Source organism: Myxocyprinus asiaticus, chromosome 5 (genome assembly GCF_019703515.2).
Source record: "Myxocyprinus asiaticus isolate MX2 ecotype Aquarium Trade chromosome 5, UBuf_Myxa_2, whole genome shotgun sequence".
In the NCBI taxonomy this organism is placed as follows: domain Eukaryota; kingdom Metazoa; phylum Chordata; class Actinopteri; order Cypriniformes; family Catostomidae; genus Myxocyprinus; species Myxocyprinus asiaticus.
In genome coordinates this window covers 9153512-9168582 of record NC_059348.1, presented here as the reverse complement: position 1 = coordinate 9168582, position 15071 = coordinate 9153512, and the positions used below count along the sequence as shown (strand labels likewise).

Sequence of the window (15071 nt, the reverse complement as noted above, 5' to 3'; positions counted from 1 at the left end):
GGCTTTTATAGTATAAAGATATAAATGCACGAAAATAGAATGAAAATCAAGTAACATTAGATGTTTCCTTTTGTCTGAAGGCCAAAGTATACTTCAGTTGTCTGTGTTGCTGACCGCTCTGCGTACAGTACTGTAACCGTGATGCTAATTTTGTGCACAGATTTTTGCAACAATTAAACAATTGTCAAAAACAATTGAAGTCGGGAAGGCCCCTCTCCATCTCCAACTGCGGTTTTTGTTCCCAGCTCGGAAAACAGTGCAGAACACAGTGCAGAAAGACGGTAAATCATTGCTCGCCCTCAAACCTGTATGAATTTCTCTCTTATGAGGAGTGCAAAATTAGATTTTTGGCAGAATGTTAGTCACAGGATCACTTTCCTGTCAATCATCACACTGATAAGGACCCAGTTTTTAATGTGTATTCCCTAAGTTAACCCCCGCCCCATCACCCAAAATACAAAGTCTGGGGCAGATGAAATCTGAGTGCCCAGGATCTCACAGACATAACTCTGAACCCTCGACCAAAACTCTTGAATCTTAGTACAATACTAAAAAACGTGGGCTATGTCCCCATCCTCTGATTGGCATCTCCAACAGGTGGGTGCATCTTTAAGACCAAGCCTCGTGACCCTTTCCAAAAGCCGCTAGTACCATCTCAAGAGTGTCTGCAGCTTTAGGGGGCTGCATACTACATCCAAAGATGGTACAAAGTAGATGGCGCAGCTGTGAGTACCTGAAGAATTGAGATCTGGGAATCCCAAACTGCTGTGTAATATTTTCAATGGATCTCAATGCTCCATTTTCATACAGGTCATTCAGTGTAGCAACTCACTTTTCAATCCATTCTGTCCAGCAAAAAGGGGACTTGTTAATACACAATTTAGGGTTTAACCAAATACTTGCGTCAACGTTCAGGTAAATATCCAAATTGAGCACATGGGAAACTCTTGTCCACACTAACTGCATGTGCAAGATAACGGGATGTGTCTCCACCTCTCCGGGCAGCTTGGTAGAAAGACATTGCAATGGCAAGATAAGGGCAAGGGCATCCTGTTCAATAAAGAGCCAGGGAGGAGCTCTTTCAGGGGGAAGCGACCAATGCGCCAAATGTCTGAGACCAAAAGCATAAGAGTAAAACAATATTTTTGGGAAACCTAACCCACCTTTGTCAACTGGCCTGTGTAACTTGTTAGAATGCATTCAAGGGCGCTTACCATTCCAGATAAAAGATTTGGCAATACTATCGAATTGTTTAAAATGAAAGAGGGGAACCTCAATGCGGAGAGACTGTAATAGGTAGTTCGATTTTGGAATACAATTCATTTTTATAACATTAACCTTCCCAATCATCGATAAATGTAATTAAGCCAACCTTTCCACATCACTCAAACTTTTTTATTAAAGGGTCAACATTAACACTAACTAAATCACATAAATTTGCTGGGAATAAAATACCCAAATACTTAATGCCCTGTTTGGGCCACTGAAAGGCGTCTTGCTGAAAAGCCGTTACCGGGCAGAACGCTGTCAGAGCCAGTGCTTCGGATTTAGACCAATTACTCTGTATCCCAAAACTTTAGAGAAGGAATTGATCATTCTGTGGAGGCAAGGCATAGATCTAGTGGGATTGGAGACAAATAATAAAATCTGTGTAAAGCAAAAGTTTATGCGCCACACCTCCCGCCATCACCCCTGGAAAATCATCCTCTTTTCTTATCGCGGCTGCTAATGGTTCCAGAGCAAGACAGAACAATAATGGGGAAAGAGGGCAGCCCTGCCGGGTGCCCCTATTCAGAGTAAAATAATCTGAAATGTATCCATTCGTTTGTACCGCCGTTACAGGGTGTCTATAAAGTAACTTAATCCAACCAATAAATGTACTCCCGAATCCATAAATTTCCTAAATCTTAAAAAGATAATCCCATTCTACCATATCAAATGCCTTTTTGGCGTCAAGTGAGATGGCAGCGACTGGAGTCTGATCATTCGCTACTGACCACATGATATTGATGAAACGCCTAATGTTGTCAGAAGAGCAACGGCCCCGAATAAACCTCACTTGATCTATAACAGATGTCATAACTTTATCGGTTAGCCACAATTTTTGTCAACATTTTTACATCTAGCTGGATCAGAGAAATTGGATGGTAAATTGTACACTCACTTGGATCTTTGTCCTTTTTAAGAATCAGACTGATCCGGGCTTGTGTCATGGTTGGCGGGAGCTTTCCATTCTTTAATGATTCCGTATAAACTTCTAGTAAAAGTGGAGCCAATTCTGTAGCATAAGATCTAAAAATTCAGTGGCAAAACCATCTGGCCTCAGAGCCTTGCCTGTAGGTAAGGTCTTAATTACCTCATCAAGCTCCTCCAAGGTTATCTCAGAATCAAGATAATTTTTTCATCATTTCGTCAATTTAGGGAGTTCTAATGGTTCCACAATTTCAAACATCAGTAGACGAAGACGTGGAACTATAGAGAGCAAGATAGAACTCTTAAAAAGCATTATTAATATCAATGGCCGAGGTAAAAATTTCACCACCAGCAGGTTTCACTGAGGGAATGGTAGAAAAAGACGGATCAGCTCTGCCTCAGCACTTTTAATATTCCCTTCCAACTCCACAAGTTCACTTGCTTTGGATTTTTTGATGAATGAGGCATACTGTATGATCCGGCCCCTAAGAACAGCCTTAAGTTCCTCCCAAGCCACACCCATAGAGAATACTGAGGACCAGGTGGTCTCCATATAAACATTGATTTCAGTCTTTAACATTTGTTGGAAATCAGGATTTTGCAAAAGGGATACATTAAAGTGGCAACTATATGATCTCTTTTTCTCCGTATGTGGCAACACCTCTAAACTCACCAGGGCATGATCTGAGACTAAGTTGTTTCCAATTGAGCAATCAACAACAGATGAAATGAGGGACTTGGATATAATTAAAAAAAAAAAAAAATCTATTCTAGAATAAATCTTATGGACTGATGAAAAAAATATAGTCTCTACCAGATGGGTTCAAAAGTTGCCAAATATCTGCAAGACCAAGATTTTTACACATCCTGTGAAGCGTCAATGTTGCTCTAGGGGGTTTGCACACTTTTGCTTCACTATGATCAAGGACTGAGTCCATCAAAAGATTAAAGTCTCCTCTCAATATTATATCATGAGGGGTGCCAGTGGCTTGCAACATCCCTTCAATATCTATAAAAAAGCCCTGATCGTCAGCGTTGGGTGCATAAATATTAGCCAAAATAAGACTTTGCCCCTGAATTTCTGCTAAAGCAATAATGACTCTTCCTAATTTATCTTTACTCTGCTTGAGACATTTGAATTGTAGATGCTTACTTATCAATGTAATGACCCTCCTGCTCTTACTTGAGCCAGCACTAAAGAAAACATGTCCACCCCATATCTTCCCACATTTTTCAGCTTCCTACTGGGAAAGATGCATTTCTTGAAGAAACACTGTCATATTTCTTACGCTTAAGAAAAGAAATAACTCTCCTTTTTATGGGGTGCCCCAACCCATTCACATTCCACGTGGAGAGAGACAGTCCGCTAATTAACATTTTACATATTGGTATAATAGAACAAATTAATCGTGTGTCAAAAACAAGATTATGCAGACCACATTCCCCATTAATGCAACAATCAAACGCCGAACTTCCCCCTGAACCAAACAAACAGAGAAAAGATAAGTGTGCAAATTAACCCTGCGCACGACAGCGCCAACTGGCGTCAATCTCTCTACACTCAAAAGGTTCATGTATGCTTATGAGAACCCCCGCGACAACTTTGCCATCGGATTATTCAAGTCCGGTGCCTCTGCACAAATTTTGTAAGGCAAAATTACATGACAGAAAATACTTTGTAAAACAGACCTCAGCCAATAGGCAGAATAAACACAAAGAACATGTAGATTCATTCACAGAACTGTCTTGAAGGTATGTTCCTCCACAAAACAAATTCCAGCTGATATATAGCTGTTCAGTTTCCTCGATCAAATGTTCCTTAAAAATATTCCACAAAAACAAACTCCAGCCAACAGGAGGCATAAGCATGAAGAACGAACAGATTCATCCATAACTGTCCCAAAGCAGTGTTATTCCACAAAACAAGCTCCAGCCGCTAGGGGGAACCAACACAAAAAGAAACAAAACAGGCATCCCGGTTTCTCGAATGGTCAAGTGTGTATTGAGCGAGTCAAATTCACTCGGAGGCTGCATAAAAAAAAAATACACCATGACTTACTCAGTCCGTCAACTTTATAAAAGACATCCTTTGTGTAGGTATGAAGATATTTTGCAGTCATTCTTAGTATCCATTCTCAATCTGGCTGGGATCTTCAGTGTAAAAGCGATCATCTGTCCATGCAAAAGTTTCTTGAAGGAAGTGTCATTCCACAAAACAAACTCCAGCAGCTAGGCGGAGCCAACGCAAAAAGAAACAAAAATGGCGCCCAGCTTCCTCAGACAGCTAGAGTAAGTACAGCGAGTTAATCCACTCTGGAGCTACATGGAAAAACCCCAAATGGCTTACTAATCCATTATTTTTATAAAAGAGAGTGCTTGCTTGGGACACGTAAATGCCCTACGACCATGCTTTGTTTCTATTCTCAGTCTGGCCGAAACATCAGTGCAAAAGCGATCTTCCGTTGATGCAAGAGTTTCTTACATTCCTTGAACCAATCGCGTTTCTCTCTTGTCAAATTCGCAAAGTCCGGGAGCAAGAAAATATTTTGATTCTTCCAAGAAAGCTTTCCTGTGCTCCTTGCCTGGCGCAACACAAGATGTTTATCGGATGATCTCATAAATTTGGCGAGAATTGATCGGGGCCTGTCTCTCTCAGCAGATCTGCGAGCCGGGACTCTGTGAGCTCGCTCGATTTCCAGTTTATGGCCTGTTATGTCGAGCAGACTCGGGAAGAGCTCGTCCAGGAATTTCACCATATCTCTGCCCTCTTCATGCTCAGGAATTCCAACAATCTGTATGTTGTTCCTTCGGCTCATTTTCGAGATTCCAGTTTTTCCTAAATATATTCCAAGTCTGTTTTGGATGCGGGCGGATTAGCGGATAATTCCCTTTCCAATGACTCCAAATAATCGATCCATCTCAACTTCTGCTACTCTTGTGACCAACTCGGAGAATTTTGTTTCCATTGCCGTAATCGATCGATTGTATTACAGCGAGATCCTCCAAGTCAGCAACGACCTTCATCAGCATCATAGAGATGTTGGACAGTTGACGCTGAATTTCTTCTCCCGACATGCTTTCCAAATCGAGTCCCCGGCTCGCAGTCCCGTCAGAGGCCTCAGCTTGAGCACGTAAGTGTCTTTTAATGTCTCCAGAGTCTGAGGATATTTACTTCTTTGCCATGTTTACCTCAAAGAGCAAATATGTAACTGGGTGTATCGAATCTCACCGGATTAAACGTGAAAATAATTAAAAACTAGCAAAGTGCGCAGAGCCAGTCGCTCATGTCTGCTTCTTGCATGACGTCATGTGACCCCTCTCCAATGATAGCTTCTGTAACATCTGGGCAATGAGTGATGACAACAGATTAGGTACCACCCCCTCCCGTCTCAGCGGGAAATCGATAAAAGGGCAATGTACAATAGAAATAGCAATAGGCAAATTAAAAATAAAATGATCAATCACTGCATTATCACATTAATAAAAAAAAAAATGGTTTCATCACAAATTCTTTATTATAAATTTACAGTTTAAAATTCCTTTTTTTGTGTTTGCGTTATAATATTGTATATATCTATTATATCCACATGTATATAATTGATTGCTCAATTGATTTATTGATTTCTCAATTGATATATTGATTTATCAAATTATTTTTATAATTGATTGCTCAATTGGTTTATCGATTTTTCAGTGGATTTATTTATCAATTTATTATTGCATGTCACACATGGGCCCTCATAAAATTCTGTGACATTATGGATTTTATAGTTAATTCCGTTTTTATAACCTCGTTTTCCACATCGCAAAAATCATATGGCCCTAGTAATGGTGTTTTCTCCAACAAGGTGTTATTGTAAAAATAAAAAACAATTGTCCCTTTTGTTTGACAGATCTGCTCCTCCATACCACACAGTGATCATGATTCACCCCTACAGTGAAGACACTCCCACACAATTCACCAGTAAATGCTGAGATTATTTCCATCATCCGACAATTGAAGAGAAAAAAGGTGGTTTATAAAGAGGAACAACTCCAAGTGTAACCACTGAAGTCTACTGGCGTACTATTGCAAAAAATGAAGTTTGTTAAAGAGGAGTTTAATGAGGAGAGTGAAGGCATTAGTGATCCAGAGCCATGTAGAATGAAACATGAAGATACTGAAGAACAAAGAGGTTGGTGACCATTCTTGATTCTTCATGGTGACTGTTTTAAGGAACATTGAGGTAACAAAGCTTCAGACTGTTCACTAGATTTAGCAGCTGTTGTTAGAAAATCATAGTAGTAGCTAGTGTTGTCAATAGTACCGGTACTTCGGTACCAAGTCGGTACTAAAAGATGTAACAATATTAGTGTATTTACAGTACCGGTAGTACCAAGAACCGACTTAATTCGATACCCGCACACTGTCTGATTGACACATGACTGCTTTCAAATACTCACACGCTTATTTGAGCGTGTGCTCTGTTACTCCTTTTACACTGAAACTGACAATTAAATTAAAATAGTTATATATCCTAATGTGTTTATTAAACTAAAAAAGGCTGCAATCTTAGTCTGCATTCGAGCTGTGTGCTTTAAATATATGAAGCATACCGCTCATACAGTAGAAACTCAACAAACATTGAGAATCATTTGCGTTGTATAAGATGACAGAGAAGAGCACTAAACCACTGTGAAGTGCTTATTACATGTAGATTATATAATACACCGATCAGCCACAGCAATAAAACCACCTGCCTAATATTGTGTAGGTCCCCCTCTTGCCATAAAAACAGCGCCAACCTGCATCTTGGAATAGCATTTTGAGATTCTATTTTTCTTGCCACAATTGTACAGAGCGGTTATCTGAGTTACTGTAGACTTTGTCAGTTCGAAACAGTCTGGCCATTCTCTGTTGACCTCTCTCATCAACAAGGCATTTCCATCCACAGAACTGCCACTCACTGGATGTTTTTTATTTTTGGCACCATTCTGAGTAAATTCTAGAGACTGTTGTGTGTGAAAATCCCAGGAGATCAGCAGTTACAGAAATACTCAAACCAGCCCGTCTGGCACCAACAATCATCCATGCGATTATCTAATCAGCCAATCGTGTGGCTGCAGTGCATAAAATCATGCAGATACAGGTCAGGAGCTTCAGTTAATGTTCACATTCAACCATCAGAATGGGGAAAAAAATAATCTCAGTGATTTGGGCCATGGCATGATTGTTGGTGCCAGATGGGCTGGAGTATTTCTGTAACTGCTGATCTCCTGGAATTTTCATGCACAACAGTCTCTAAAATTTATTCCGAATGGGGCCAAAAACAAAAAACATCCAGTGAGTGGCAGTTCTGTGGATGGAAATGCCTTGTTGATGAGAGAGGTCAACAGAGAATGGACAGACTGGTTCGAACTGACAAAGTCTACGGTAACTCAGATAACCGCTCTGTACAATTGTGGTGAGAAGAATAGAATCTCAGAATGCTATTGTGAGATCTTTGGCAGCACGAGTGGGACCTACACAATATTAGGCAGGTGGTTTTAATGTTGTGGCTGATCGGTGTATTTGTGTAATTAAATCGCAGCATTTGCATTTTAACGATCACACTGGGCCATGTAGCAAACTGTTTATCCATCAGAAGAAGTGAAGCTTCTGTCAAAACCACACCTCAAAATAAAAGCACGATTCAGAATAAAAGCTAGGCACCTGAAATAGAAGAAATTGCAACAGAAATATATAACAACTGTGTAATAAAATGTAATATTCACTGTAGTAATGTTAATAATAATGATTAATGCATAATGAAGATATAATAATAGTAATAACAATAATAATAATATTAATATAATTAAGCAATACAGTATATCACAAGCAAGAGTGCATTTGTACTGAATAAAAAAATATTAAAGCAAGGGTATGTTAAAATAATTGTTCTATTTTTTACTTTTTTTCTCCCCAATTTGGAATGCCCAATTCCCAATGTGCTTTAAGTCCTCGAGGTCGCGTAGTGATTCGCCTCAATCCGGGTGGCAGAGGATGAATCCCAGTTGCCTCTGCGTCTGAGACGTCAGCCCGCGCATCTTATCACGTGGCTTGTTGAGCACGTTGCCACGGAGACATAGCGCGTGTGGAGGCTTCACGCCATCCACCGCGGCAACCACGCGCGTGGCGAGTTGAGCCACACCGAGAACGAACCACATTATAGCGAACCACTACGCTCCCTAGCAACCGGGCCAATTTGGTTGCTTAGGAGACCTGGCTTGAGTCACTCAGCATGCCCTGGGATTTGGACTAGCGAACTCCAGGGGTGGTAGCCAGCGTATTTTACAACTGAGCTACCCAGGCCCCCTTTTTACTTGTTTTTAAAGTAAAGTTTAAAGTTTTTAAGTGTTTTAAGAATCAATTTGATTATTAGTTCATTTTGATGATTAAATTAAACTTTATAAAATTTAATTCTGGAAAAATTCTTTTAAAAAAGCAAAAAAGAATTTGAGAAAAAATAAAACATTTCAGTAGAGCCCTGCATAAAAATAATTAAGATATACATAACTGAGAAACACTTTCATATCTTTTAATTTATTATTTACATTGAAATGTAACTTTAAATAGGCTAAAGGAGTGTGTTCAATAACTAATAACCATATTAGCAAATATTTGCTGCAATATCGAATTTGGTATCAAAAACCATTAAATGTATCTGGTTTCAATATCGACTGCTGAAATTTTGGTATTGTGACAACACTAGAAGCAGCTACATTATTGTTAAACAAGCAAATAATACCAAAATCTACATGACAGTTACAGAACTTACCTTCATCAATTCAAAGATAACTTCAAGTAGATACTTGGCCTTTGTTGCTTTCTGGCTATAAATAGGGTTTTCTTTTATTTGTCTCAATTTACTTTGTTCGTTTTAGACTTGATGGAAGTAAAAGAAGAAAGTCAAGAACTGAATGACACGGAGGAGAAACACCATCAGTATCATACATTTGATAATTTCATCACTGGTGAAGAATCTTCTAGTGGCTCAAAGACTGAAAATAATTTCTCACAGAAAATAACTCTAAAAACAAAATCCAAAAATTATTTCTCCTGCTCTCACTGTGGAAAAATGTTTGCACAAAAAAGAAACCTTAACGCTCACTTAAAGCTTCACACTGGTGAGATGCCCTTCACATGCCATCAGTGTGGAAAGAGTTTCCTACTAAAAGGAAACCTTGGCAATCACTTAAAAATTCACACTGGAGAGAAGCCTTTCTCATGCTTTCAATGTGGAAAAGGTTTTGCAGTTAAAAGAGACCTTAAGTGTCACATGAGAATTCACACAGGAGAGAAGCCTTTTACATGCCCTCAATGTGGCAAGAGTTTCACGAAGAAAGGACAGCTTGATGTTCACAAGAAAATCCATTCTGGAGAAAAGCCCTTCTCCTGCCATCAGTGTGGAAAGAATTTCAGAGAGAAAGGAGATCTTAAGCGTCACATGAGAATTCACACTGGAGAGAAGCCTTTCACCTGCTCTCAATGTGGAAAGAGTTTCACACAAGCAGCCCATCTCACAGTTCATCTGCACTATCACTCTGGATTTAAGCCATTTAACTGTGATCAGTGTGGAAAGAAATTTACAGTGGCATCACAGCTAAAGGTACACATGACAACTCACACAAATAAGAAGCCTCACGTGTGTTCTTTTTGTGGAAAGAGTTTTGCTAACTCGGGACACCTGAAAGCACACGAGAGAGTGCACAGTGGAGAAAAGCCATTCACATGCATTTCATGTGGGAAGAGTTTCACCCAATTAAGTAGTCTAAAGACTCATTTAAAAAAGCGTTGCCCAAAATTGTCATTGTGAACAAAGTTCATTTCAGGGTCAACACTTATTTAATGTAACAACTTCAGTCAGTTCACTAGATCTGTTTGAAAGTAATAAAATCATTTATTAGAACAAAAAATAATAAAATGCATAAATGAGAGGTATCTACCATATTTGATGTCATTAGATTGACAGGACTAACCTTTAGCAGATCGCATATAAAGTGAAATTATATATGACATAAGACCTTATCTTTCATTTCCATTTAGTAATTTAGCAGACACTTATCCAAAGCGACTTACAAATTAGGAACATAGCAAGCAATTTGTCATTCAACAGTCTGCCGTGTTGCACTGTCAGGTTCTTAAAGTTGCTGGAGTAGTATAGAAGCTAGTGTAGAAGGAATAGACATACAAGATTTTTTATATTGTTAAATATTAAGAGTTCATTTAGTGTGGATGGTTAAGTGCTCTCGGAATAGATGTGTTTTCAGCTGGTTCTTGAATGTTGTGATGGTTTCAGCAGATCATGTGGAGATTGGAAGCTCATTCCACCACAGAGGAAGAGAAAGTGAATGATCGTGAGTCCTGAGTGCCTTGGACTACTAGAGCATCTGAACAGAATACCCATAATCCAAAGAGCACCATTGGGAATTGTTATACACCCAAGTAGCAATTCTTGCATGCTGTGTTTGACTGTAATCATGAAATAGACTTTGTGCCTCTGTGACGGGACCATCGGGTGCTGCTCGTTCATTGATCACAGAGAGTGAGTTGGGACATAGACCTGGAGGAGTGAATTGAAGTAAGAGGGTGCTGTTCCAAAGGCTGTCCTGAAGGTCAGAGTCAAAGCCTCAAATTTGATGCGGGCAGCTACAGGTAGCCAGTGCAGTGACATCAAGAGTGGGGTGACGTGAGCTGTCTTTGGTTGATTTGTCTTTGGCTGACGCACTGCTGCATTGTGGAACATCTGCAGTGGCTTAATCGAGTTAGCTGGGAGGCCGGCTAGAAGAGCACTGCAGTAGTCCAGTCTTGAAATGACCAGAGCTTGGACCAGGAGCTGTGCAGCATATTTAGACAGGAAAGGTCTGATTTTCCAAATGTTGCACTTTCATGGTGCAAATGACAAAACTGCTTTAACAACACCTTGTTTTACTTCGAGAAATAGCCTTTATTTCTTCTATGTGTTTTGAACTGCCTCTTTCCTCTCACTTCATCACAGTCTGTTGATGCATTCGGCCTCTGTCACCAGCAGCTCATGGATCTCTTCGAGGCTATCACTCACTGCCACATCCCTGATAATCCATTCTGTTTAAATGCTTTGATCTAATACAGCCGGCAACTGATTGAGATTTTCAGTATAGAAACGCATACATATTCATGTGGAAGCACAAGAAATGTAACGCATTCTGGGAGGAGCGGAAAATGAGTGCCTGGACTGTGGCCGAAGCGGGGCTGAGTGCCATCTTGTGAAATGCACTACTCCCTCCAGTGAAATTCTGATCGCTACGCTCAGCTCGCATACTTTGACAGCCGCAAGACTACGCAGAATGCTGTGGGTGCACGTTATATGTCAGGATTGTTGGGAAAACGTGCTTGGTAAATTAACTAATGACCTGTGGCTTGCACATTTTCATGTGTAACGTCGCACATTTGATGTTTATGCAAGAAACTGCGACTGCTATTTTACCGACAATAGCACAACCATGCAGTTATAGATTAGAGACATTCAGATCAGCTTGATTTCTGGTCAGTTCGTCTGTTAAAAATAAAAAAAGAAGCTTATTGGTCACTTGAAGAGAACACAAGAGCCCGCTCCAACAATAGAACGATTTTTTTTTCTGTCATGCTTGATGTCCTTTTCCAGGTGCTGGAACCATTAACTCACCAGGGAGTCCTGACGGTCAAGTGATTAACGACCTCCCGCTGGCAGATGCTAATGCATGATCCATCTCTCACCTACTGGCCGTTGATTATGTTGATGAAGCTAGCACCTGAAAATCACTGGAAAAAAATCAGCTACTGTGATGCTGTCTGAAGGGACAACCGCAGGCGATCTTGGATGGCTTTTAGGAGAGATGGGGACTCCCTCAATGTGCCAGAGCTATTAATGGTTCCCATATCCCGGTCACTTCCTGTGATGATGCAAAGGACTATTTTAATTGTAAAGAAAGTTACTCTATCATATTATAGCGGATGTAAATAAGCACTACTGGTGAGTAAAGTTACACCATAACACATATACATAAATATGAACGAACAGCTAGGCTATTTGTATATCCCAGTAAGGTAGCAAGTCCGTTTGTTGACTTGTTTGTCATCGATAGGTTTACCAATTACCAATCACTTTTACTTGAGCTAAAGTTGCCGAGGGTTGTGGTTCAATACCTCATTTGTGTCTTTCTGTTTCTCTGTGTAGGTCACCTGGTAAATTTAAGGTGTACAGGTCCCTATTTTGCTTCTAGGCGACCATGCATACCCTCTCTTGAGTTGGCAGATGAAGGGATTTCCAGACAATTGACATCTAACCAGAGAAGAGAGGCTCTTCAACTACCGACTGAGTCATGCACACATTACTGTTGAATGTGCTTATGAAGGGCTAAAGGGGAGATGGAGGTGTCTGCTGAAGACGGTGAAAGTGAGCAAAGTGACAAAAATGCCCCCTAAATTCAAAATGTAGGAGCAAAAAATGCCCCCACAATGAATTCCTCAATTTAGGCCTAATTGTACATATTATTACATAAAGTATAAGCTGATATCGATTGAATTTCATGGGTAAGAGGTAATCAATTCTCAATCTAGTTATTTATATTGAGAATTTATGTTAATCACGGGCATGACCCCTCACTTTCAATAAAACCAAAGTCCATCCCCCACACTTTTTCACAGGGCAAATGTGTTTAAGCTGTGTCTTTCATACAGCAAATGTCTAAATGTGTAAAGCAAAAGTTAAAATTCACTGGTCAATCATGTAATTAATTAAATAAAAAAAAAAAGATCAATTGAGAGCCTTAAAAATATACCTTATATATTTGTTTGTCTTGCGCTAATCTTTCTGTCCTCCTCACTTTTGAAATGATTGCTACGCCCCTGATGTTAATTGTTTGATTAAATGTAATTATTTGACATAAAATGCCACCTTATGTTTTTTTCTTTGATTAGAAAAAAATTCCCCCTGAAAATCAAGGGGGCAAGGATCGCCCCTTAATGGAAAAGTTAATTTCTGACCCTGATGAGAGTGTATATTTTATTTAATATTTTGCTTTAATCATTTTAATCACATTTTAGCTTTTTAAAATGTACAAATTTTACATTCTATAAATGCATATGATGTCAGTAATTTTTTTTTTTTTACGATAATGATACAAGCTGTTGTCACTATTTTAAATTTCATGCACGTTTAATACAACATGTTCACAAGGTTGTACAGGTGCTGGTCATATAATTAGAATATCATCAAAAAGTTGATTTATTTCACTAATTCCATTCAAAAAGTGAAACTTGTATATTATATTCATTCATTACACACAGACTGATATATTTCAAATGTTTATTTCTTTTAATTTTGATGATTATAACTGACAACTAAGGAAAATCCCAAATTCAGTATCTCAGAAAATTAGAATATTGTGAAAAGGTTCAATATTGAAGACACCTGGTGCCACACTCTAATCAGCTAATTAACTCAAAACACCTGCAAAGGCCTTTAAATGGTCTCTCAGTCTAGTTCTGTACGCTACACAATCATGGGGAAGACTGCTGACTTGACAGTTGTCCAAAAGACGACCATTGACACGTTGCACAAGGAGGGCAAGACACAAAATGTCATTGCAAAAGAGGCTGGCTGTTCACAGAGCTCTGTGTCCAAGCACATTAATAGAGAGGCGAAGGGAAGGAAAAGATGTGGTAGAAAAAAGTGTACAAGCAATAGGGATAACCGCACACTGGAGAGGATTGTGAAACAAAACACATTCAAAAATGTGGGGGAGAACCACTACGCACAGACGTATGCAAGACATGGGTTTCAGCTGTCGCATTCCTTGTGTCAAGCCACTCTTGAACAACAGACAGCGTCTGAAGCGTCTCGCCTGGGCTAAAGACAAAAAGGACTGGACTGCTGCTGAGTGGTCCAAAGTTATGTTCTCTGATGAAAGTAAATTTTGCATTTCCTTTGGAAATCAGGGTCCCAGAGTCTGGAGGAAGAGAGGAGAGGCACACAATCCACGTTGCTTGAGGTCCAGTGTAAAGTTTCCACAGTCAGTGATGGTTTGGGGTGCCATGTCATCTGCTGGTGTTGGTCCACTGTGTTTTCTGAGGTCCAAGGTCAACGCAGCTGTATACCAGGAAGTTTTAGAGCACTTCATGCTTCCTGCTGCTGACCAACTTTATGGAGATGAAGATTTCATTTTCTAACAGGACTTGGCACCTGCACACAGTGCCAAAGCAACCAGTATCTGGTTTAAGGACCATGGTATCCCTGTTCTTAATTGGCCAGCAAACTCGCCTGACCTTCACCCCATAGAAAATCTATGGGGTATTGTGAAGAGGAAGATGCGATATGCCAGACCCAACAATGCAGAAGAGCTGAAGGCCACTATCAGAGCAACCTGGGCTCTCATAACACCTGAGCAGTGCCACAGACTGATCGACTCCATGCCACGCCGCATTGCTGCAGTAACTCAGGCAAAAGGAGCCCCAACTAAGTATTGAGTGCTGTACATGCTCATACATTTCAGTTGGCCAAGATTTCTAAAAATCCTTTCTTTGTATTGGTCTTAAGTAATATTCTAATTTTCTGAGATACTGAATTTGGGATTTTCCTTAGTTGTCAGTTATAATCATCAAAATTAAAAGAAATAAACATTGAAATATATCAGTCTGTGTGTAATGAATTAATATAATATACAGGTTTCACTTTTTGAATGGAATTAGTGAAATAAATCAACTTTTTGATGATATTCTAATTATATGACCAGCACCTGTATATGAAGGTAAATCTGTAGCAAAACTGGACAGCTTATAGATTTGAATTTTAGAACTTGTACAAAAAATATTTGTAAGTTTAAATTTACACTCGCAGCCC

At 39.6% G+C, this 15071-nt stretch overlaps 1 protein-coding gene across 13 annotated transcripts in view; it reads left to right on the top strand.

Annotated features, from left to right (window-relative positions):
• LOC127440847 (gastrula zinc finger protein XlCGF8.2DB-like) overlaps positions 1–13121 on the top strand; it is an 88266-nt gene extending 75145 nt beyond the window's left edge. For 4 of the 13 annotated variants that reach the window (XM_051697828.1, XM_051697829.1, XM_051697826.1 and 1 more), the window contains 2 exons: positions 6087–6368; positions 9097–13121. In XM_051697828.1, the coding sequence (XP_051553788.1) occupies positions 6272–6368; positions 9097–10028 (1029 nt within the window). In that variant the 5' untranslated portion in view covers positions 6087–6271 and the 3' untranslated portion in view covers positions 10029–13121. Of the gene's footprint in view, positions 1–6086; positions 6420–9096 lie in introns of those variants that run through there. The other 9 variants (XM_051697831.1, XM_051697834.1, XM_051697830.1 and 6 more) reach the window with 6 other exon arrangements.
• The last annotated feature ends 1950 nt before the right edge of the window (positions 13122–15071 follow it).